The following is a 25661-nucleotide window of genomic DNA, read 5'->3' on the forward strand; positions in this document are numbered from 1 at the left end:
AGTCCTGGCTCGTGTTGAGGATGGGTTGGTAGTTTACAGGATGGCATTTCGGATCCGGAATCCAGGTGGGGTTCCTTTGCCCTGAAAGGTGTATTGGCCCCCAGAGTGAGCAGTGAATACCACTGAGGTCAGCTGGAAATCAGCAGGTGTGCTCTGACCTGGCCAGCAGGGTGATGTTGCACCTCCGGTCTTGCTTCCGTGACAGTCAGGGGGGTATTGTGAGGTTCAGTTGTCTTGGGAAGGGTGTCTGAGTATAACGGGCAGATGGTCATCTTGACCATTTTTCAGTGCATGGTTGAGGGGTATTAAATACATTGACATGGTCGTGTAGCCATCACTATGCTTCATCTTCAGAACTCTCTTCACCTTGCGGAACTGAAACTTCATCCCCCTTAAACAGTTGTTCCCCTTTTACCCTTTCCTCAGCCACTGGCAACTGCCATTCTACTTTCTGTCTCAATGAATTTGACTCTAGATACCTCATCTACTCCAGTACTCTTGCCTGGAAAATCCCACGGACAGAGGAGCCTGGTGGGCTGCAATCCATGCGGTCGCAAGAGTCGGACACGACTGAGCGACTAAACCACCACCTCATCTAAAGTGAATCATACAGTATTTGTCTTTTTGTGACAGGCTTATTTCATGGGCTTCCCTGGGGGCTCAGATGGTAAAGCATCTGCCTGCAATGCGGGAGACCGGGGTTCCATCCTTGTGTTGGGAAGATCCCCTGGAGAAGGGCATGGCAGCCCACTCCAGTACTCTTGCCTGGAAAATCCCACAGATTTAGGAGCGTGGTGGGCTGCAGTCCATGGAGTTGTGACGAGTCGGACACGACTGAGCGACTTCACTTTCCCATATTTCACTTAGGTTGATATCCTCAGGGTTCACACGTTGTAGCAGGTGTCAGAATTTCCTTCCTTTTTCAGGCTGAATAGTATTCCACCAACACTTCACACTCCCCAAACAGCACCCCCCCGCACCCCCCGCCAGCTATTCATTTGTTGAAGGACAAGTTTGGCTGGTGTCCAAGCTCTTTTTACCTGAGTAACTTTGGGCACAGTTTTTTAAGTCTCTTGAAGGCTTAATTTCTTAATCTGTCAAATGGGCAGAGTAATAAGATTTTTGAGAAAATGGAGGGTAAAGGCTAGTGCTTGGTACTTTAGAAGCCACCAGTAAGGGACAGTCTGTTACTTGTGATTTTCAGTATCCTGAATGGTGTTCTATGAGTTGAGGACCCCAGGTACTTTGGTGTTTGTATCAGACTTTGTGTCTTGGAAACAAAATGATAAAAAAGGCTGATTCTGAGATGTGTGAAGGTGAGCGTGGATATTGCATTCATATGCCCTCCTTGAATTTTGACCTCTTTTCTTTTTCTAAAGCATCTTTAATTAATTAATTGATTTTTGAGTGTGCTGGGTCTTTGTTGCTGTGTGCAGGCTTTCTCTAGCTGCAGCGAGGGGAGGCTTCAGTAGCTGTGACACCTGGGCTTTAGTAGCTCCAAGGCGTGTGGGGTCTTCCTGGCGGACTAGGGATTGAACCCGTGTCCCCTGCATTGGCAGGTGGGTTCTTTAGCACTGGACCACCCGCGGGGGAGTCCTGACCTGTCCCTTTTCTGCAGCATGATTGTAATGATAGAAATGACCCTGCTGTGGCCCCTCTGCCTGCCCGGGGCAGGACTCTGCTTGCACTGGCAACTTGACGAGTCAGCACACAGGCGAGATGGAGGTCCTATTAAAGGATCCCCTGAAAGGCACCGCCGGCTTTGTCCTTTAGACATCGCCAGATTGGCACTGCAGGCCTGATTCTCAGAGATGGGCTTGGCAGCTCCACCAGGCTCCATTGATCCAGACTCCTTTAAAAGAAACCTCGCCTCTGTCGCTTTCACCTGGAACAGCGCTAAGTTGGCATCCATTCTATATAAGATTTGAGGGGGTGCTGGGTGGCATCCTGGCTCTCTGTCTCCGACCCTGGGGGACAGTTGGACTCCTGCTTCCCCCACCCCTCACTAATGGGGCTGTGAGCCTTTGAGCCTTGGCCGCCCCCAGGAGGGGGGCACTGCTGGCATCTCGGGAAGTTCTCACGTGTACTTGTTGCATGCCACTTCCACGCTTTGGCTTGTTGCCTTCTAAAATTGTTAATATGTGGAAGTGAGATCATCTCAGAGCTCTGTCTCATAAAGCACTCTGGTAGCTTAATGTAGTGCAGAGTACAGGGGACCGGCAATCCTGAGAAGCACATTTGCTTCTGGCTCAGTCCTTATCGGCCAGTGACCTTGGGAAAGTCACTTCATCGCTGGCTCCTTGTCTGTCCAGGGTGAGTGACACCAGCCTCGGACAGGGCCAGTAGGAGAACCAAGTGGGATTCCATACATAGAAGCCTTCTGCAGAGTCTATAAAATGAACGGAAGTCTTATTTTGGTCTCAACGTTACGTGTTGAGTGAGGATCTTTAATGACTTGAAACAAACCCCAGAATTATGCACAACAGTATCCACCCACCCACGCTTCCTCGTCTTAAGTTTGGCGTGTTCATCCAACGCGATTTTCTGAGAACCCACTATGTTCCAAACAGTGTATTTTAAGAGACAGTGGGTGTGGAGGCTTCTTTGAAAGTAATTCTTTTCTCGTTTTCTTTTGTTGGTGAAAGTTTCTGACCCAGGGGCCCTCTCCCATGAGTTCGGATCATAGATATTAACAGTCTCCTTGTTTGCTCTGGTGATGTAGTCGAATCTCTAATAGTCTTGTCAGCAGTTTTACTCCTCAGAAAAGAGTTCCTGGCAGGCATTTGGCCCAAGGGCCTGGCCTCTGAGCCTGGGGGACAGTGTTTTATCTGAACAAACATGAAGAACATATTTTTATTTGCAAATGATCAAAACAGAGTTTGGAACCATTCTTCCTACTTTTGTATTTGAGTAGTAGTTGGACATGTTACTGAGCTATGAATCTGAAGGCCGCGGAGTTCACATTTCAGTTTTAAAAAGTGGCACATTTCATGGATCTGCTACCCAGTAAGTGCTGAGGAATTCTATTTGTTGAATTCAGTACATGTGAATATGTGTGTGTGCTGTGTGCATAAGACTGTATCTTGAGAGTCAGTCTGCTGTTCATTTGTTGGGGGGATTTACCCAGACTATGTAAAACAGAGTTTATTTGTATTGACTGCTGTGACATTCCAATAGATTGCCTCTTGATTTAATGAATGCCTCTTTGGTTTCTTGGCCTAAACTTTACTCTTTTAGTGTTCCTATGGTTAATGGATAGAGGAGGGGCAGCCTACTGTCCTTCAAAGAAGAGATTCTGAAGTCCGGCAGGTCTGAGCTTGCAAGTTGGAACCCTGTTCCCTGTTGGCTCTGTAACCCCGAAGGATCTCAGTGCCTCTTGAATGAGGCTAATGTGAGGGTTCCACACAGGAATGAATGTAGAACTCCTGGCATAATGTCTTGCATGCAATCAGTTCAGTTCAGTTGCTCAGGCGTGTCCGACTCTTTGTGACTCCATGGACTGTAGCATGCCAGGCTTCCCTGTCCATCACCAACTCTTGGAGCCTCAAACTCATGTCCATCAAGTCAGTGATACCATCCAACCATCTCATCCTCTGCTGTCCCCTTCTCCTCCTGCCTTCAGTCTTTCCCAGCATCAGGGTCTTTTCCGTTGAATCAGTTCTTTGCATCAGGTGGACAAAGTATTGGAATTTCAGCTTCAGCATCAGTCCTTCCAATGAATATTAGGGACTGATTTCCTTTAGGGTGGACTGGTTGGATCTCCTTGAAGTCCAAGGGACTCTCAAGAGTCTTCTCCAACACCATATTTCAAAAGCATCAGTTCTTTGGCGCTCAGCTTTCTTTACAGTCCAACTCCACATCCATACATGACTACTGGAAAAATCATAGCTTTGACTAGACCGACCTTTGTCAGCAAAGTAATGTCTCTGCTTTTTATATGCTGTCTAGGTTTGTCATAGCTTTTCTTCCAAGAAGCAAGCATCTTTTAATTTCATGGTTGCAGTTACCATCTGCAGTGATTTTGGAGCCCCGCAAAATAAAGTCTGTCACTGTTTCCACTGTTTCCCCATCTATTTGCCATGAAGTGAGGGGACTGGATACCATGATCTTATTAGTTTTCTGAATGTCGAGTTTTAAGCCAACTTTTTCACTCTCCTCTTTCACTTTCATCAAGAGGCTGTTTAGTTCTTCTTTGCTTTCTGACATGAGAGTGGTGTCATCTTCGTATCTGAGGTTGTTGATATTTCTCCTGGCAAACTTGATTCCAACTTGTGCTTCATCCAGTCTGACATCCAGTGGAGTTTGGATATGGGGATAGATTTTGTGTCTAATTAGGCTGTTTTTAGCCATGCTTGTATGGTGATGGCTTCCAGGAATTCTCTCCCATCTACCCTTCCAATTCGCCCAGAATTTGTGACATGAATGTGCAGGAGCAGAAGTCCCATCTCAGTGTGAATTTGCCCCGTGGCGTCCAGAGTAGACAGTAGACGCCACACTGTCTCCCCATGTTCAAACAGCTTTTAGCTCCTGTGCCTTCACAGTTTAACGTACAAACCCTCAGTTCTGGTACAGAAGCCCAAAGGGGTGGTGGGCTGAAAAGAAAAAAAGTGACTGTCTGCTGCTGCTGCTAGTGCTAAGTCGCTTCAGTCGTGTCCGACTCTGTGCGACCCCAGAGACGGCGGCCCACGAGGCCCCCCACTGTCTACTACCATGGCTCAAAAGAGTGGTTCCTGAGAGAGATCACCAAAGATGACTTCATTTTTATTTTTTTAATTGAAGTATAGTTGATTTACAGTTAACTTCTGCTACTGTGCAGCAAAGTAATTCAGTTATATATACACACACACACACACACACACACACATTCAGTTATATATTATGTGTGTGTGTGTGTGTGTGTGTGTGTATATTCTTTTTGAAATTCTTTTCATTATGGTTTATCACAGGATGTTGAATATAGTTCCCTACCCTATATGGTAGAACCTTTTGTTTATCCATCACATATATGACAGTCTACACTGCTAACTCCAAATTCCCACTCCAGGCCTTACCACGCCCCACGCCAGCAACTATAAGTCTGTTCTCTGTGTCCATGAGTCTATTTCTGTTTTATAGATAAGTTCATTTGTGCTGTATTTTGGATTCCACGTATCTCATACAGCCTTTGTCTTCTTTCTTACTTCACGTAGTCTGATAATCTCTAGTTCCATCCGTGTTGCTGCAGGTAGCGTTATTTCGTTCTTTTCCATGGCTGAGCAGTATTTCACTGTATATGCGTGGCGTTTTCTGTGTGCATTCCTCTGTCAGTGGAAAGGTAGGTTGCTTTCCGTGTCTTGGCTATTGTGAGTAGTGCTGCTCTGAACATAGAGGTGTGTGTACCTTTTCAAATCATAGTTTTATCTGGATACATGCCCAGGAGAGGGACTGCTGGGTCATATGGTAGCTTTATTTTTAGTTTTTTGAGGCACCTCCATACTATTTTCCATGAACTTACATTCCCACCAATAGTGTAGGAGGGTTCTCTTTTCTCCACACCCTCTCTAGCATTTTTTATTTGTAGACATTTTAATGATGGCCATTCTGACTGGTGTGAGGTCATAACTCATCGAAGTTTTGATTTGCATTTCTCTAGTAATTAGCAGCAGCAGCAGCAGTAATTAGTAGTGAAGGAGGCAGTGGCACCCCACTCCAGTACTCTTGCCTGGAAAATGGCATGGACGGAGGAGCCTGGTAGGCTGCAGTCCAAGGGGTCGCTAAGAATTGGACACAACTGAGCGACTTAGCAGCAGCAGCAGCAGTAATTGATGGTGTTGAGCGTCTTTTCACCTACCTGTTCTCCCATCTGTATGTCTTTTTTTTGAGAAACGCCAAAGATGGCTTTAGAAGGCTCTATTCCCTGTTAAAACTTTCTTGCTTGGATAAACAGGTAATAGGTTGGTGATTTCAGCCAGATAGAGGGTGCAGCATGGTCAGAAAGAGATCTTGAGTTTCCATAATAAACTGTGTTGGTGCTTAAAATTTGGGTTTTGTTTTATACTTAGCTTAAATGGTTCAAGGATAATATGTTCCCTGAGCTGAGAATTGGCATCAGCCTCCAAGAGATTCCTAACCTTTGGTCACAGATTCCTTTGAGAATCAGATGAAAAAATTGGATTCTTTTGGATCAAACACAGGGACCACCCTGCTGTGTATCATTTCAGGGGATCCATGGGTCCTCCAGCATCCATCAAAAAGCTTCTGATTAAGAACCTCAGGTTAATTCTTCATGAAACAAAATATTTTTATATACAATCCACTTAAAACAACCTCTTCCTTCACTTCTCCTTTTTGATGCTTCTTTTTTCTTTTATCTTTCTTTTTCTGGCACGTAAGTTAAGCAATGAGATATTTATTTTGAAAAACAGCCCATCCATTTTCAACATGAATATCCATCTCCTTTGCCAAGATCTTCTTTTGAGGAGGGGGAGTAGGTAGCCAAGAGATGGCTTGTATCAGCAGTTCTCAGACTCCTTTCTACTCTTGAAAAGGATTATAGACTCCAAGGAGTTTCTATTCATGTTTATATCTATAAATATTTATCACATTAGGAATTAAACCAGAATTGTAAAAAATACTTGTTAATTCATTTTAAAATAGCAGTAATAAAGCATTACATGTTCACATAAATAACTTTAATTGTTAAATTTTATCTTCTAAAATTAAGAGAAAGATCGAGAAGAAGGGCGTTGTTTCTTTGCTTTGAATTTATTTTGGCGGCACTGGTCTTTGCTGCTGTGCACAGGCTGTCTCTCGCAAGCAGGGGCTACTCTGCTGGGTGCGTGGGCTACTCATTGCCCTGGCCTTCTTGTTGCAGTTCCTGGGCTCCGTAGTTGTGGTGCAGGAGCTCAGTTGCTCCATGGGACGTGGAATCTTTCCAGACCAGGAATTGAACCCATGTCCCCTGCACTGGCAGGCGGATTCTTATCCACTGTACCACCGGGGAAGTCCCATTTTGTATTTTTGCAACTGTCTGCAATTTCTAACCTGTCAGAAGAGACTGGAGTCTTCTCTGCATTTACTCTCTTGTGATATGCTCTTTTGTTGGACTATTTGGGGAAAGTCTTGCTTCGAATAGGTAGTTGGAAAAGGGAGGGCTTTAGGGGCCCCTTGAAATTATTTAAGGAACCCTGATCCCCACTCAGAGAGCAGCTCATTTATGCTAATATAGCTTGGGGAGGTCCAAACCTCTGAAAACCACATTCTCCATTTAGTCCGTGAGGAGAGGGGAGTCGGTGTCCCTCAACATAAATCGTGTCCTGCAATGCTGTGTAATTAATTACTGGTTTCTCAGTGTAACTGGGAAGGATAAAGCGCTGTGATGGGAGCTTGGAGCCTCCCAACCAGTCTGCCTTGCAGCCCTGGGAGCGTCTCCACGGAGCCTGGGGCAGGGAACACCCACAAGCTTTTCACTCTGTGGTTGGGGCCCCATTTGCTTTGAACCTCCCGTTGACAGAATATCTAGTGTGGGCCATAAAACAGCCCAATATGTCTTTCTCACTTTCTCTCCTTTTAAAAAGATGAAAGAAAAAGACATGTAAATGAGCTCTGGTTGTCTCCATAAAAGACATCATAAACCCGGATCTTCACTGGAAGACAGCAAAGTCAGGCTTTCCAGTTGTGACTTCAGCTGGCGTTGAGTGTGAGCTGAGCCTGCAAATGACTAGATCTTTAAATCAAACTCAAGTGTCTTCCATGAGAAACGATCTTCTTGTTGTGAGAGGAGGGTGGAAAATGAACAGCAGTGAAGTTGTTCAACAACGTGGGGTTTTTTGTTTGTTTGTTTTTAAAGTGCCTATGCCATGCCAGGCACTGTTCTTGGCTCTTGGGAGGTGTTAAGAAAAGATCGCTGAGCTTAGGGGTGAAGTGCGGGTGTGTCCGCAGCAAACACTTAGCATAACAAGTACAGGACATGCTATGGGAAAAAAGAGCAAGATGGGAGGAGTGGGCAGCGGTGGATGTGCTGACAATTCCAGATCACGTGGTCAAGTCAGGCCCCATAGAAAGGGCAGGCTTGGTAGGGATTGGAAGCGGAGACGGGAGTCGACCACTGATTTGGAAACTGGGGTCATGCTCTGCACTTTTGAGAAAGAGCAAAGAGACCAGTGTGGCTGGGGTGGTGGTGGGGTGGGTGTTGAGAAGTTTCATGGGAATCAAAGGAGATTAAAAGAAGGCTTCCAGCTGAGCCTTGAAGGATCGGTATTCTTGGAATTCCTAGAAGCAAGAAGGGCTGGGAGCGAACACTGGCAGGAGTCCTTCAGTTTCACTGGTGGCTGGGTGCTTCCAAAGGTCTGGTGCTAAGGTTAGACACCAATGAAGGACCTCGATGGACAGCCTCAGGAGCCCTCCACCTTGTTGCTGGGAGACTTACTGTACAGGATGACTTATGGGAGGAAGGTAGTTAGAAAAGAGAGTTGATGACTGGAGATGGGATATAACCTGAGATGAGGGGTGGGTGGTGAGAACAGGGACTGAAACACACACATAGAAAAACAGATGAAAGGAGAGAAGATGATTCACTGACCCCAGCACAGTGCTGACTCCAATCTGAAGTTACCTGGAGCAACATTTCAAGCATTAGACAACTTCTGAGTCCCTTGTGAGCAGCAGTAAGAAATTCACTTCCAGCGGTTGTAATTGAGAGAAATTTTGAGTCACCCCTGTTGGGAATCATTAGCAAGGATGGGACTGAGTGCTGGAAACTTGAAAGGGCATGGAGTCTTTGCCTTGGGAAAGGAAGAAGTGGGAAATGGAGCTGGTTTTTAGAAATGTTTCATCCAGAGCCAGGACACGTGTAAAGGGGTGAAGAGTAGGAGGCCCAGGAGCTGAAATCGACCAACTTCTGAATCACGAACTCAAAAAGGCACTGGACATTTGTTTATAGAGAGATGGGGAAAATCTTACAATAATGGAAAACGGAGACTGCAGTATTTCTGTAAATCAAGAAAGGTGATTATTATAACAGTGCCTAGCAATTACTTGCAGCATAGAAAGCATCATTTTCTTCGTTTATTGTGCATTTTATGAAAGTGAAGAGGATTCAGAGGGATTGCATTGGCTCACACCAACCTTGGTCTGCCTGTCTTTTTTCCCATAAGGCCTTGTTTTTCCCACATTCCTTAGTAACACCCTTTCTTCTGTGTTAGTGCAGGAAGCTAGGAAGTGAGGTCAGGCAGTGACTTCCTTCCTTGGGCTGAGATGGACATGATCATAGGGCTGTGTGCTGGGCAGAGTTCTAGAAAAGTGAGTTAACTCTATATCACATCTTACAATGTGTCTTACGAAGTAGATATTATTGCCATTCCCATTATAAAGGTGAGGAAACGGAGGCATGGCTTGGTTCAGAATGACATGCCTAGACACGATATTTGCTGTACTGAGATATACCATGGAGACAGTGTTGGAAACCAAAGACATTGTACACGTGTATGCATGTATGGGGGGGTGGAGGTACTCAGATTTGGGGGATAAGAAGATGGTAAACCACAGGAGGAATATTTTAGAATTTAGCAAGTCAGAAATTGTTCTAATTCAAGGCTTCCACAGGTCCACAGATACATGCCCAGGAGTGGGATTGCTTGATCATATGGTCAGTAAAGAGTCTACCTGCCAATGCAGGAGACCTGGGTTCGATCCCTGGGTTGGGATGATCCCCTGGAGAAGGAAATGGCAACCCACTCCAGTACTCTTGCCTGGGAAATCTGTGGACAGAGGAGAGAGTAGCCTGGTGGGATTTTACATGGGGTCACAAGAGTCGGACATGACTTAGCAACTAAACTGCCATCACTACCACAGGTCAGAATCTCCTCCCATCACTGAAATCCCTTGAACTCTTCTCTGCTGCATTTACCATCTCTCTACAGGTGTATTGATGCAAAGCTGGATTCATCAGGGAAATTAAAGAAAGTGACCAACATAACAGTTTCTAATTGCATTCAACTTAAAACTTCTCCCAGGGCCTTTGAACTTTGTGGCTAATGACCTCTTCAGAATTGTGTTCACACATCATTAGCACAGCAAACCTGTTCCTTGGGGTATTTCTGAGTCCCTGGTGGAAAGGATGTGAGCTTTGCCACAGTGTGTCATTAGCCCGTGTTCATGCTGGGGGACCCTCTAGTGTTCAAGACCCTGCAAACAGGCTTTGAATTTGCCTCTCACCGCCTCCGCTTTAGTACCAGAGCTCATTTAAGCTTTGTTGCCTGGCTGAAATGACTAAGAAAACTTGCACTGTTGAATGTTTTGGGCGACAGCTGGCCACTTGTACATCCAGTGGGAAAGTGCATGTGTTGATTTCGGCCGGTGGAATGGAAGCTGGTGAGTGAAAAATCCGGCTTGGGAGGATTCATCCAGGAAGAGCAGGGTTTAAGAGCCTCTGTAGTCTATGAATGTTATTTATAATTGGAAGCCTCTTCAGTGGAGTGCTTCTAACACGGGGAATTTATTTTGAGCTATTTTCAGGAAATCTCTGGTCAGATCATGCATCATGCTGAGAGTTACTTCTCTGTTTAGCTAGGGTCTTACTATTTCCCTTGATCTCCTCTGACTTTTGCTTTAGATTTCAGTACATTTGGTTTGATATTCTAGGACTGATCATATGCTAAGGCATCTAACTAGATAAGAAGGAACATACCTTGCATTAGGAATAAAGACTCTTGAGCTCCCATGGAACTTTTCCCTGAGGTTGACCACTAAAAGAGTGGGGGTGGTTCACAGACGCTTTTGAGTGTAGGGAGAATCAGGTTTCTCAGGAAGTGTCCTTGAGATGGAGGTAGTCGGAGGAGGAGTCCTTTGAAAAAATGCACCGGGATCATTTGTGTCGCCGTGATGCTATCTTCTGTGCGACTGGAAACCACAGGGCAGTGTATGCACCGGGCATTTGAGGAGGTTGGGCGTTTGGGATGCAGCCTCAGAGCCATCTTGCAGTGTGTGAACCTAGAGCCTCTGCATCTGTGTATCTGACTTCAGTTTCTTCTAGAGCTTCTGTGACCTGTAGGCTTCTAACTGTTGTGTGGCACTTTGTTGCTCGTTGTTCAGTCGCTAAGTGGTGTCCAACCCCATGGACTGCAGCAGGCCAGGCCTCCCTGTCCTTTACCATCTCCCTGAACTTCCTCAAACTCATGTCCATCGAGTCGGTGATGCCATCCAACCATCACATCCTCTGTCCTCCCCTTCTCCTGCTGCCTTAATCTTTCCCAGCATCAGGGTCTTTTCCAATGAGTTGGCTCTTTGCTTCTGGTGGCCAAAGTATTGGAACTGTAGCTTCAGCATCAGTCCTTCCTATAAATATTCAGGGTTGATTTCCTTTATATTGACTGGTTGGATCTCCTTGCAGTCCAAGGGACTCTCAGGAGTCTTCTCCAACACGACAGTTCAAAAGCATCAGTTCTTCGGCACTCAGCTGTCTTTATGGTCTAACTCTCACATCCATACATGACTAATGGAAAAACCATAGCTTTGAATATATAGGCCTTTGTCAGCAAAGTGATGTCTCTGCTTTTTAATATGCTGTCTAGTTTTGTCATTGCTTTTCCTCCAAGGAGCAATCTGGATAAAACAGCCCCATTGTAGATGACTCCGTATTGAAGTTGGAGATGGCTGGTGTCGGGGATGTGGAGTCCTATTGACCATTCAGGTCTTGAGTAATTCCTCTGGCTGGGTGGACATCATTTCCCACGGTGCTAGAGCAAGGATTTCTGGGTATCTGGGAACATCCCATGCTTCATGGTCATATAGAGGCTAGGGCTGGGCAGGCAGCATTTGTTTCCAGGCAGGCTGGGTCACATATCAGAAGGGGGATGTGTACCACTGAGCCTGCTTAACCACTTGTGGAGACAAGGTGGAGCTGCCTTGGGTCACAAATGGGGAGCATTCCCTGGCGGTTACTCTCCCAAAGTATGCGAGCTCATCTGGGGCCAGCAGGCCTGTTACCTGGAGAAATCACTGCTCAGTTCAGTGACTGTCCCAGAGTTGAACATGCACAGCCTGAGCCATTGCAGAGGTGCAGCATGAGTTGGCATGAGCATTTGTTTAAGTACGAAAAAGAGGGGAGTGTCTATCGAGTCCTTAACTCTTAGTTCCAATAGGGACGTCAGGGCATTCTGTAAGGGTTCATGGTTTGTGGGGATGTAGTAGATGTTAAGTGGAGAGGGGAATGGCAACCCCATCCAGTATTCTTGCCTGGAGAATCCCATAGACAGAGGAGCCTGGCTGGCTACAATGGGGTCACAAAGAGTCAGACACAACTGAGCAACTAAGCCCAGTAATGTTAAGGGATGTTAAGAGAGATGCTTGTCCATTCTCTGCTTGTTTCACTCAGATTCTTTCATCTCCTCCTTCCCCTTCCCGTCACTTTGGAGTTTGAGCTCTTTGCCGGAAAGTCAAGGCGTGCAGATGCCCAGTTACGCAGTTTTGTTGGGAAACCCTAGAAGAGGCGCTGTTGGCAGACAGAGGGGAAGGCATGGTGTTGACTGCTGAGACAGGACCCTATCAGGTGCTGCCTGCAGCTGAGCCGTGGGGACGCCTTGTCAGAGTGGAAGAGGGCATTGGAGGCATGGGCTCTCACCTCCAATCTGCCACCCACCAGGCCTGTGACTTTCTGAGCCTCAGCATCCCCAGGCATTCACCAAGGGGATGGTTTTGCAAGGTTCCTTCCTGTTCCCCAGCTCTGGAAATTTTCAGGTGCCTGCTATCAATGTCTCCTTTTTTTGTTCTGAACTCTTTTTCTTATGACCCAGGGAGGTTACCCCAGTCTTACAGAGAAGCAGCTCATCGTTTTTCATTTTTGAGGCAAATTTGTAGCTGATTTTGTCCCATCTCCCAGAGAAGGACTGAGATGTGAAAACGAGTCCAGATACTGGGGAGACTCATGCGAACTCCCGCCACCCATGGTTATCTTGAATATTCGGTGATGACTGACTTTACTTATTATCATCCAAAGGGACATATGGTAAATGTTCCTGCCAGGGAGAAACGTGGGTTGGTAACAGCTCTCTCCTGTTTGTACTGGGGAGTTTTTTTACCTACTGGATCCCTGGGTTGGGAAGATCCCCTGGAGGAGGGCATGGCAATGCACTCCAATATTCTTGCCAAAAAAATCCTATGGGCAGAGGAGCCTGGTGGGCTCCATGGAATCACAAAGAGTTGGACGTGACTCAGGCAACTGAGTATGCATGCTCACTCAATGGCACAGTGTATATATCACATACCTTCCGTGTCTGCGTCCATGATGACCGTTGGTGGTGGTAACAGGCAGGACAGCAGGCAGGGAAATGACAGGACGGACAGTCACAGGGTCTGCATCCTGGCTGTATCCATGGTTTCGTTGACCCTCTTAAGTCCCTCTGTATCCCAGGGACCTAAACTCCGTTGCAAGTGTCACTGGTCCTTAGAAACTTGCTTCAGCACTTCCTGCTACTGTCTTCCCATCTCACCTCCCCCTTGTTTCTTCTTTCTTTTTAGATAAACTTTTTATTTTAGAACCGTTTTAGAATCAAGGAAATGTTGCAAACATAGTACAAAGGGTTCCCGTGTACCCTGCACTCAGTTAACCTTGAGCGCTTGGTCGAGGTGGTACTTGGCCGGTGTCTCCACTGTCGAGGTTCTGTGCTTTGCACACTGTCCTTCCTTGGGTTTTTTTGTATTTTTGAAGAGGTACACTGTCATGGTTTCAGTTCAGTTCAGTCACTCAGTCGTGTCCGACTCTTTGTGACCCCATGGACTGCAGCACGCCAGGCCTCCCTGTCCATCACCAACTCCCGGAGTTTAATGTTATGTATGTATTGTGAAATGATCCCCACAATCAAGTTAATTAACACATCCATCACTCACGTAATTACTCCTCTCTTCCTTCCTCCCTCCCTTCCTTCCTTTTGTTTTTTTTTTCTTTTTTTGTGGTGAGAACACTTATAGGTTTACCCTCCTAGCAGATTTCAAGGATACAATACAGTATCATTAACTAGAGTCATCTGGCTGTATATCAGATCCCCAGAACGTAATTGCTCTTGTAACTGAAAATGTGTAGCCTTGACCAGGATCTTGCATTTCCCTTAGTCCCCTAGTCTGTCAACTGCCATCCCACTCTCTGATTCTATGGGTTTGGCGTTTTTACATTCCACATAGAAGTGAATCCTACAGTATCTGTCTTTCTGTGCATCCCATGATGGTTTTCATGTTTGGCTCTGCCCATCTTTTAGTTGCTAACTTAGGATCTATTCGTGATGAAGATGAACTCTGAGGGCCTTAGCTTAGAATTGACCACGTGAGATGTGCAGAGATGAGGGCACAATGCCTGTTTGGGCCTCATGCAGGACAGTGTTATTGGCTTGGCTGAGAAGTTCGTTCTGGTGTTTCTGTAGTATCGTATGAAAACCCGGAATTAACTTTTTGGCCAACCCAATAGTTTGTGGCTTGGTTCATTCTGCCCCATTACCTGGCAGCAGGGATTTGAAAGCACAGCATTCAAATCATTTATATGGCAATTGGAATATCCTGTTAGCTTTTTACATTTTCAAACCGTAATGAACTATTTATGAGACTAAAGGCTTAAAACACGGTTAAGTCTCCAAACCACGTATCACTTGCATGTCAGTTTCACGTTCCCATCCTTTCCCTTGAAAAAAACCAGTCCCATTTCTTATCCTTGAGACTGTTGAGCTGGCCTGTCGAATTCTGCTTTCATTATTCTCCCTTGAGGACTACCCTTCTTTAATTATTGTTTGTGGAAATGCCTTTAGCACTTCAGAGCAATCCAGATTGTGATTTAAGAACAGACCTGTCTGTGTCCCGTTGAGCCTGAGAACAGGGCCAGCGCTTTGGAAGTTCCAAATGTTTTTAACTGAGGGATGGATACCCCCCACATCTTGGCAGTTGCCCCAAGTTGTCACTTGGCCCCTGGGGTAGTGAGTAGCTTGCTCAGGCTCCTGGCATCCCAGCTTTGAAAGGGCAGGGTAATCGGAGAGTCTGCACTGGAGCTGTGGGCCCCACAGACTTGTTCAGCTCAAGTGCAGAGTGAGAAGCTGCTTGTTTTCAAGAAACAAAGCGGATTGGAGCATGAGGGCTCTCCCCTGCTCCTGGGCTCTGGGTTCTTGCTGGGTGAGTGGGTGGGGTGGTACGCTAGTTATCTTTCTAGTCACCAGATCATAAATTAGACTCCTAACTCAGCCTTTTATTTATTTATTTGTTGTTGGTTTTTTTTTTTTTAAAGTATGAGCTACACAGACGTCATTATTCCCTTGGAACCCCACAACTCCGGAATAAACTACCTAATCAGCCAGCAGAGTTTCCTGGAGCGCCGAGCTGGCTGATGAGGGCCAGGGTGCTGAGTTCGCTCAGCAGGGCAGTGGAGGGGACTCTGAATAGCTGATTCGCCCATTACTTAATTATCTAAGTCAGATCATTGATAAGTTCTTTGAAATGTTTCTTGCTTTGTGTGCGTGTGTGTTTTGAATGTTCTGAATTGTTGACATTCATACTGGGGTGGCTTCATGGTTTTCCTGAGCTGCTCAGCAGGCAAGTTGGGTTTGAGGGGGTTGGGAGTTGAGGGGTAATTGGTCCCGGGAAGGTGGGAAGCAGTGACATGGTGCAGGTCGCCAGCAGCTCCACAGCCCCCGGCTGGAGCGACAGGGGCCCCTGGGTTACTTCTCTGTGTGATGCATGTCTTCTTTCTTCTCCCTTTCGGCTCCCAAGGATGTTAACGCAGGCGAGGGTAGCGAGTTTGCCGACAGTGGGATCGAAGGGGCCACCACCGACACGGACCTCCTGTCCCGGCGATCCAATGCCACTAACTCCAGCTACTCGCCCCCCACCGGCCGTGCCTTTGTGGGCAGCGACAGCGGCAGCAGCTCCACCGGGGACGCGGCCCGCCAGGGGGTGTATGAGAATTTTCGCCGGGAGCTGGAGATGAGCACCACGAACAGCGAGAGCCTGGAGGAGGCGGGCTCCGCGCACAGTGACGAGCAGAGCAGCGGCACCCTGAGCTCCCCGGGCCAGTCCGACATCCTGCTCACGGCCGCCCAGGGCACAGTGCGCAAGGCCGGCGCCCTGGCCGTCAAGAACTTCCTGGTGCACAAGAAGAACAAGAAGGTGGAGTCAGCCACGCGGAGGAAGTGGAAGCACTACTGGGTGTCCTTGAAAGGTGAGAGACAGAGAGCATCCTTCAAGCTGTGCTGGGTAACCCTGGGCTCCGTGGTACCTCTTACACGTGATGGTTTTTAATTGCATGGAATTTCTATTTCATGCTAATTTCAAAATTGTTGTTTTATGGTGGTAAGAGTACTTAACGTGAGGCCTACTCTCTTGAGCTTCCCAGGTGGCACAGTGGTAAAGAATCTTCCTGGCAATACAGGAGACACAGGAGACATGGGTTTGATCCCTGCAGGAGAAAGTGGCAACCCACTCCAGTATTCTTGCCTGGAGAATCCCATGGACAGAGGAGCCTGGTGGGCTAGAGTCCATAGGGTCATAAAGAGTCAGACATGACTGAGCGTGCACGCACACACTACACACACATATTACCCTCTTAGCACATTTTTAGGTGTATGTTTCAGTGTAGTTGACGAAGGCACACGGTTGTACAGCACATCTCTAGAACGCAATGATCTTCTTGAGCTGGAACTTTATGTCCCTTGATAGTCACTCCCCATTTCCTTTTCCCATCAATGGTTTATAGTCTTTTCTTTTTCACATGTAAGCTATTAGAGCCTCTCATGCCTTATTTTCCTATGTACAGCTGGTTGTGGTGACAGTTTCAGCGCCTTGAGCTCCAAAAAATATTTTTTTGAAATCGTCCCAAAAAATGTGCCTCCCAGAATAACTGTTTTGGAGGGAAAAATCAGTAGTTTGAATCTTATGAAATTGCCTTTTTATTTTTTCTTTCACAAAGAATGATGGAATATTGTTAATTTCATAGAATTTAACCTAGTGTTTAATGGGATGTCTGAGCCATCTACGTTTGTGAAAAAGTCCCTGTTTTGCAGTCACACTTTGAATGTCTGAGTGTGTGTGTATACATATATACATGCATGTGTATATATATGCACTGCCTTTTCATTGATAAGCACGATGCTTTGATGTGCTGCTGTTCGTTAACGTTTTGCGTACATTTTAGAAGTATTTGCGTGTGTTTTTGCCCATGTCTGCATGTCTTGATGGTGTAGAAATTGTAACATATTTGTGAGCTCTGTGTCTTAAAAGAAAAGACATTTCTCAAGCCCACTTAGAATCCTTAACAGAAGCTGGATGTGAAGCAGGTTAATGTATGACAGGAGAGGTTAGAGAGGTTACAAAACATGACGGATGGGTCCCAGAGAAAGAAGCCTGAGCTTACCTGGTGTGGTACACCCATTACACCATCTGAGACTGGATTTTATCATCTGTGGCTGGTGTGGAATAACCAGTCCTAGAGGCACACGACAGCCTAGAGCTCTGTTCAGTGATGTGCAGGTCAATCCCTGTGCAGGGTTTGGGTGGGTTGCATTACTAGTGGTGCCTACTATTGCTTCAATACCTGGCCAAACAGGGAGGGAGCATATTAATTGGGCTGTAGGTCTTGTTGCATGTCACAGAGACCTACAGTGACAACGCCTCAAGCAAGCCAGGCCTGAAATTCCCCCCCACATAGGAGAGGCAGACCTTCTAAGGGTGATGGGGTGACTCTTTGCTGTGACGTCATCCAGAAGCCAGGGTTCCTTTTGTCTTACTGCTTAACTGTACCTAGAGCATTGTTTTCATATGAATGATCAGGAGAGCTCACCGGCAGGTCCAGTTCCAGTAGAAATATGGAGGTGTGGAGGGCGAATCCCTCTGCACTGAGCGTACAGTCTGGAAGTTGACTGAATCTCTTCTGCTTCCACTGCATAGGCCAGAAATGAGTCCAACATAGCTGCAAGGGAGGCAGGAATGGACTCAACCAAGCAGTGGGGTTGCTGTTACTGCAGAGGAAAGGAGGTTGGGCATGTGGGGGAGCAACCAACTGTCCCATAGAGGAGGCTTTACCCTTGTCAGCCAGTGCAGGGCAGTTCCCCCTCCTTTCTGCCAAGAGCTTGTGTGTCTAATGTTCCTGCATGTTTAGCATAGGATGCTGTCTTTAGTTTTTAAGACTTGTTGGGTTATTGCATCTTGCTGCTCCACTTCTAAGGATGTCTTGGAAAGAGTCAGGTTCTTCTCCTTCTTTTTTTTTGATTAATTTATTTTAATTGGAGAATAATTACTTTACAATATTGTGGTTTTTGCCATACACTGACATGAGTCAGCCACGGGTTCTTTTCTCACATCCTCTTCTCATTCTGAAAGTCTGCCTTAGTGGTTTCAGAGTTTGAATAGATGTGGAATTCTGGTACCCATAGTATCTTTGGTGGAAAACCTCAGAAAATATTGATATTAAAATTTAAATTTTGGTGTCTATGCAAGAGTGGGTACCGTACTATAGTCTACATAAAGTGCATATAAAATTTTGAACATGTGAAGTATCTGTGTTCAAAACACAGGAACTTTGGATTTGAGCTAATTTTTTTGGGTGACACACACACATGTACACAGAGCACACTTTGCTTTTCATGTTCCATTGTGAATTGTGAAAAGGCTATTTGATGTCGTGGTTCTGCTTGTGAAACACAGTTGTTCTTCCTGTGGGAGCATTTTGGAGACCTGCTACCATTCTTTTTCACATGAGACCTGCCTCGGCTTAATTTGAAGGCACTATCGGGTCGTGTCTAAGGGGCCCTGGATCATATCCACTGTCCTGCTGTGGGGGGTGGGATGAGATGACATGAGGGAGAAAGACCCCTTCTTCCACCTTCTGCTCCTCCCCAAAGGTCCACAGCACTGGACCCCGCAGCCTCTGTTCCCTTTAGCAGCCTGTCTTATCTTTCATTTTATTACTCAATGTTGAGTTTTTAACAACATGATTAGAAGACCATCTGTGTCACAGTTGTCTGAGTCACTTCCTGGGTTATATCCATACCTGCTGAATCTCAAAGTCTGAAGGTGGTTCGGTTCAGTTCAGTCGCTCAGTGGTGTCCAACTCTTTGCAACTCCATGGGCTGCAGCATGCCAGGCCTCCTTGTCCATTGCCAACTTCCGGAGTCTACTCAAACTCATGTCCATTGAGTCGGTGATGCCATCCAACCATCTCATCCTCCATTGTCCCCTTCTCCTCCTACCTTCAGTCTTTCCCAGCATCAGGGTCTTTTCCAATGAGTCAGTTATTTGCATCAGGTGGCCAGAGTATTGGAGTTGGGGCCCTGTATTAATCCCTGTATTGGACCTGCTCTAACCAAGAACCACAGACTGGGTGGCTTCAACAAAAGAAATGGATTGTCTCACAGTCCTGGAGCCTCGAAGTCTGAGGTCAGGGTGTCAGCAGGTTTGGTGTTCTCTTGTGTCCTCTGTCTGTACCTATGTCCAAATTCCTCCTTCTTATAAAGACAGTGGTCATAGTGGCTTAGTGCCCACCTGAACAACCTCCTTTTATTTTAATTACCTCGGTAAAGCCCTTATGTCCCAATACAGCGAAATTCTGAGGCCCTGGGCTATATGACTTCAACATAGGAACCTGGGGGAATAGAATTCAGCCCATGACAGGCCCTGAATCTGTGGTTTAAACAAAGTTCCCAGGTGATGCTTAGACTCAATTTGAGAATAACACTGTTAATGGCATAGGATAAAAATAATTAGGTGATTTTTTTTTACTTGGGACATGGAAGCGGGGGCTGTTTTGTTTCTGCTGTTCCTTTAGAGAATAAATGATCAAGGAAGGCAGGATGTGGGCACTCAGGAGCCCAGCCCACACGCCCATTAGAGGAGGGAGCCTGCGCTTCCTTGGTGACCCAGATCTGAATGACACAGTCTGTCAGGATCCAGACTGGAACACACAGCTGCCGAGGCTTTTCCTTCTGGCTCCTGACGGGTCCCATTATAGATCAACAAACTCAGGGCTTGTCCCTGCCACTCACAGGCAGGGCTCACTGCTGACTTGAGCTTGGAGACGGAGAAATAAAAAGCAGGGTAACTGGAAGCCGTGGGCTAGGGAATTCTTCAAAGATTCTTTCACTTTTGACAGAATAATTAATTTTTAAAAAGTTTTATTTAGAATTAGACTCTGGAGTGTCTCCATCCATGACTGAAACGCAAACAGATTGCATTCAAGATGAAGGTAAAGAAGATGTTACCAGGGAGCGCGTGGTGCCCAGATGTGCTGTTTCACGTTAGTCTTAGAGCTGGAACATGTTGTTAATGAAGGATAAGCTGATTTTCAACCACCCACTGTCATGGACGATTGTAAACTAAAGTTGAAAAATGATGGAAATGGCAATTTGGGGAGACATCAAGTGTTCAATGTGTGAACGTTGTCTATCTGTTATCTGCAGGCTTTGGTTTCTATTCTAACTGTGGTAAAGCTGCATTGTCCCTTTTCTGTTAAGAATCTGTTCATCATTAGTATAATACTAGTCCTAAAGGATTATTTGGAGTAAGGTTTCTCAGCAGCGGGACTGCTGACATTTTCTGGATAATTCTTCGTCGTGAGGCTTGTCCTGGGGATTGTAGGATGTTTAGCAGCATCCTTGTCCAATCAGTGGTCCCCAGCCTGTTTGGCACCAGAGACCGGGTTTCATGGAAGACAGTTTTTCCATGGGGAGGTGGGGGGGCTGGTTTGGGGATGATTCAAGTTTGTTACATTTATGGTGCACTTTATTTCTTTTATTGTATCAGCTCCACCTCAGATCATCTGGCTTTAGATCCTGGAGGTTGGGGACCCCTGTGTTACCCACCTGCTTCTGTCCCCCACCCCCAAGTTGTGACAACTAAAAATGTCTCTAGACTTCACCAAATGTCCCTCATTCAGCAAAAATGCCCCCACCTTGGAAACCTCATATTTCAAGGAAAATACCCTCGTCTTTCCATTTCTTTTCTTTTTCTATCTCTCAATCTATGCTAGCTTAAGACATGAAAAGAGGAGTTTCAGATGTTTCTGAATGTGAGCTCTGTGTTCCTGTAAAAACTTGAGCTCTTCAAAATAAGAGGGATTATTAAAAAAAAAAATTAGTGTTGGGGTAATAGGTCTATAGTTAAATTATATGTATGTAACTTATACCCCCAAAACATAAAAACAAAATAAAATCCTACTAAAATTACATAGCACTATATATTTCCAACAATAAGTGTCACAGAAAACATAGGGCTTTATCCTTGGGGCGGGGGTGAAAAGTGAATATAACTTGAATGGATTGGAGGGAAAATTGAAACTCCTGAACTATGGATACAGGACAACAGTTATAAAATCGTGATGTTCAGCAGCAGCACGCAGTAGACTCTTGGGCTGAGCTCGTGGTCAGGCGGTTCCACAGGAAGCGCCGGGAAACCAGCGGGGCTTGCCAGCAAGTGTGAGGTGTGCATTTGTGCTGGAGGCGCTGCATCCAGCCGCTGTTACATGCTCCTGTGAAATACTAGTCAGGTGAATTTTCTCAGTCGTATCTGACTCTTTCACAACCCCATGGACTGTATTCCACCAGCCTCCTCTGTCCATGGAATTTTCCAGGCAAGAGTACTGGAGTGGGTTGCCATTTCCTCCTCCAGGGCATCTTCTCAACCCAGGGATGGAACTTGCATCCCCTGCACTGACAGGCAGATTTCTTTACTGCTGAGCCACCAAGGAAGCTGTCCTGTGAAATATTAAGGGCTAGGAAAAAATGGCCTTTGCATGCGTGTGACTTTTCTGTTGATCCCTGTCATTGTACACCGTCAGTTAGAAATTTGCTTTGCAGAAGTTCATATTGCAGCCGAAGAGACGGTACTTGGAAGGGCTGTGTGATTCGCATCAGCAGTGGCCATTGCTTGTGGTAAGGAAGATGTTGAAAACTGACCAAGTGGCTTATGTTGAAGTTAAAAGAATTAGAATTCAGGGGCCCTGGCCTCCCCTGAAATTTAATTTGATGACTTGAGAGTAAGTCCTCAGTGAATAATTACTAATAAAGCACACCTCCCCTTCAGGCCATGGTTGGAGGGTATCTGTGGAACCCAGCTGGCCACAAATGTAGGCCAGGTTTCTACTGCTGCTGTCTCTCTCGTTCGGAGTTTGATTAAGCGTGGCCCAGGCCTCCAGCCTCCCCTAGGCCTTCATACGTGTGTCATGTGTTTATTCTTCCAGGAGGAACAAGCACTTGGTTGAGTTCTAGGCAAACATTTTATAGAGAAGATCTGAGACTCAAAAGTCCATCGTTTCTTTCCTTATCCTGAAAGTACCTGGGGTCAGTGTTGGATTTTGTTTTTACCAAGGGCACAGTCAAGAAACCCAATAGATGGTGTTTCCTGGTTGCATTTCCTGTGAGATATATTGGGAGGAGGCTGTAGGGAGACAGTCCCGACTGCCAGGCCTCACTCAGCACTGCTTGCTCTTCGGACCCGTGGAGCTGCATTTACAGCCACCCCGGGACCACAGAGTCAGACACTACTGAGCGACCGAGCGCGTGGTACATGGTACTGGTCAGAGGAGCCTTGAGATCCCCACATGCCTCTGAGGATACCCGGAACAAAACATTCTGAAATGGAAAGTAAGATCTCGAAGAACTGGAGGGCGTGCGTGATGACACTGAGATTTGAGTCTTAACGGGAGACTTCCCTGGTGGTCCAGCAGTTAAGACTTTGCCTTCCATTGCAGGCGGTGTGCCTTCCATCCCTGGTCAGAGAACTAAGAATCCCATGGTACCTCTGGACCAAAAACCAAACCATAAAACAGAAGCAGTATGGTAACAAATTCCATGAAGACTTGGAAAAAAAAAAAGTATTAGCACAACATTGTAAAGCAACTATACTTCAATTAGGGGGAAAAAAAGAAAGATCCTCTCTTAATATAAGCCTGTCCAAGACTTAGTACAAGCATAGCCCCCTTCTCTTTACTTCCTCTGTTCCATGCTAATTTCCAGCCCTTTCCTAGTAACAGCGCACGAGCCACAGTTTTCACTCCAGACTTTCTGTTGCACCAAGTCCTCACGCAGACACCGCTTTGTTTTCCCAGGGTGCACACTCTTCTTCTACGAGGGCGACGGCAGGTCCGGGATAGATCACAACAGCGTCCCCAAGCACGCCGTCTGGGTGGAGAACAGCATTGTACAGGCAGTTCCTGAGCACCCCAAGAAGGACTTCGTCTTCTGCCTCAGCAATTCCCTGGGCGATGCCTTCCTCTTCCAGGTGTGTGGCTCCTCCTTTGCAGAGCGTTTCAGATCACTTATCAGATACCTTCCTCTACTGCCTGAGTATTTCATCCTGTTTTCTGTTGAGTGGGGGGGGGTGGTGGTGGGGGAGTCCTAGCTTTTGCACATTATAGAAACATAAGTGCTGTGATTGTTGTTCAGTTGCTCAGTCGTGTCCAACTCTTTGCCACCCCATGGACCGCAGCACGCCAGGCCTCCCTGTCCTTCACTATCTCCCAGAGTTTGCTCATGTCCATTGAGTCGCCATAATGAATGACAAAATAAACATCTCTGTTGAGTTCCAGGAATGATTGAACTCACCTGGAGGTCTCCTCCGTGAAGCCTGAGGGAGGGGTGTAGATTGAAGGATTTTTGACTGAAATCTTGATATAATTTGTGTAGCACTTTAGAGCAAGGATCATGAATTCCTTAATTTAGACCTGATTTGCGCTGTCAAAATTTTTTATCATAATATGTTCTCTTCTAATATTACTCATAAAGTAAAATCATGGCATCCTGGAAATAAGTCTCTTCCCAACCAGTTTCTCTTCCTCATCTTTTCAGAACCTTGTACTTAAAGTTATCGTATTCTGACTGTTAATTGTATTAAAAAATACTAACCTATGTATCACTTCAGGGTTAACATTTGCTTTTATAGGGAATCCTTTGAATTAGGTCAGTTGTGATACACTTTTTGGGGTGTTAGTGCGTTAGGTAAGATTTCTCCATTTTATAATTTAGGAATAATACAGGAAGTCCTCAAGCCTTTATCCCATGTTTCCTACATGCTATGCATAGTGATATGGAGAATACCAAGAAGATTTTAACATAGTCTCTATGCTTGAAAGTGTTCACATATAATATGGGAGCCAGACACTGGAATACATGGAACTTTATGATGTGGTAAACCTTGACCGTGAATGTTAAAGGAAGAACAGGGATTAATTGAGTGAAATTGATGGTGAGGATATGCCATGTGAAGAGAGAGTTGAAATAAAGGCATGGAAGAGAGTAATAGGTTATTTCACCTGTGGCCCACCAGGCTCCTCTGTCCATGGAATTTTCTAGGCGAGAATACTGGAGTCGGTCGCCACTTTCTACTCCAGGGATTTTCCTGACCCCGGGATGGAACCCGCGCCGGTCTCTCGGGTCTGTGTTCGTGACACATTTGTCTGCATTTCTTTTGGTGTGTGCCCAGGCATGGCGGTGCTGGGTCACAGGATATGTGCACGCAGTCAGGTGTGCTAGGCACTGCCAGTCTCCAAAATGAATGAAATAGTCCTCCTCGCATCAGCAGCCCGGTAGAACTCCAGTTCTTGCTCATCCTTGTCCACAAGTGTGATTGTCAGATCTTTGTCTTTTCTTTTTTTAAGCTATCAGCATGAAGTTGAGCACCTTTTTCTGGGTCTAATGACCCAGTATCACCTTCTGTGAAGTCTTTAAGTCTCTCGCCTACTCCTCCACTGAGGTGTCCATCTCCTCATGATGATTCACAGCAGTTTGTTATGTGTTTTGCACATCATCTCTTCGTTAATTACATGCATTCACATGTCGTTTTTGCTGCCTGTGGCTTGCTTTCTACTCTCTGAAAGGTATTCTTTGTTAAACCAAACTTTAACTTTAATGTAGTCTCATTTCTCAAGGTGGAAGGGAACGAGTGGGTAGTTCTTTATGTATCGTATTGAAAAATCTCCATGCTTTGTCTCATGAACATATTCTTCTGTATAACTTATAAACCATTGTGTTTCTGAATCTGCAATAGCTTTGTGTTAATTAATTGGATATCTTGCAAATGATAAAATGCTCAACTACTCTCATGATAACAACAGTAAACAAACATTTTACTGAACCCTTACTGTATGCCACCACACTGAACACGTTTTACAATGTGAGTCCACTCAAGTCTTATAGTGGTATCCATCTTTTAACCAGTTGGTATGGATTGTGTACCCCCTCTGTGGAAGCTAAGGCTACAAATGCTGATAATTGGATGCCAGTTCACAGTAACTGAGTGGTAGGGCTGGATTCAAACCAAGCCTCTTGTTTCCCAAAGCCCCTTATTGTCTAAGCATATTACTTATCCCATTACTATTACTTTTTATGCTCACAAGAACATGGGCGAGAGTCAGTGATTATGGTAAAAAGTGACTTTTTCTCTTTCTTATAATTAAGCCACTTACTTGGAATATTTGAAAATTGTAACTTGATTTTGGCCATCCTTGCCTCACTGTACAAGTTAGATGATAACTTGGTTGATTTTAGGATGTTCTTCTTTTTTACCTACACACTCCTCATGTGAATTCCCTTTGAAAGGACTTTCCTGGCCGTAAAATTGCTATTAGAATCTGAATACTCAATAGGTCACATTGAATAAAATTCTTTTGTGGCAGCATAGGACCTTATTCATGAAAACCACTGTGTCCTCTTGTTTTGGCGAAATTT

The 25661-nt window shown here is 45.7% G+C and overlaps 1 protein-coding gene across 10 annotated transcripts in view; it reads left to right on the forward strand.

Moving 5' to 3' along the window:
• The window catches only part of TIAM1 (TIAM Rac1 associated GEF 1), a 466629-nt gene that overhangs the window by 308195 nt on the left and 132773 nt on the right, over positions 1 to 25661 (forward strand). For all 10 annotated transcript variants that reach the window (XM_061418767.1, XM_061418922.1, XM_061418676.1 and 7 more), the window contains 2 exons: positions 15721 to 16168; positions 23045 to 23217. In XM_061418767.1, the coding sequence (XP_061274751.1) occupies positions 15721 to 16168; positions 23045 to 23217 (621 nt within the window). The remainder of the gene's footprint in view (positions 1 to 15720; positions 16169 to 23044; positions 23218 to 25661) is intronic.

Source organism: Bos javanicus, chromosome 1 (genome assembly GCF_032452875.1).
Source record: "Bos javanicus breed banteng chromosome 1, ARS-OSU_banteng_1.0, whole genome shotgun sequence".
Classification (NCBI taxonomy): domain Eukaryota; kingdom Metazoa; phylum Chordata; class Mammalia; order Artiodactyla; family Bovidae; genus Bos; species Bos javanicus.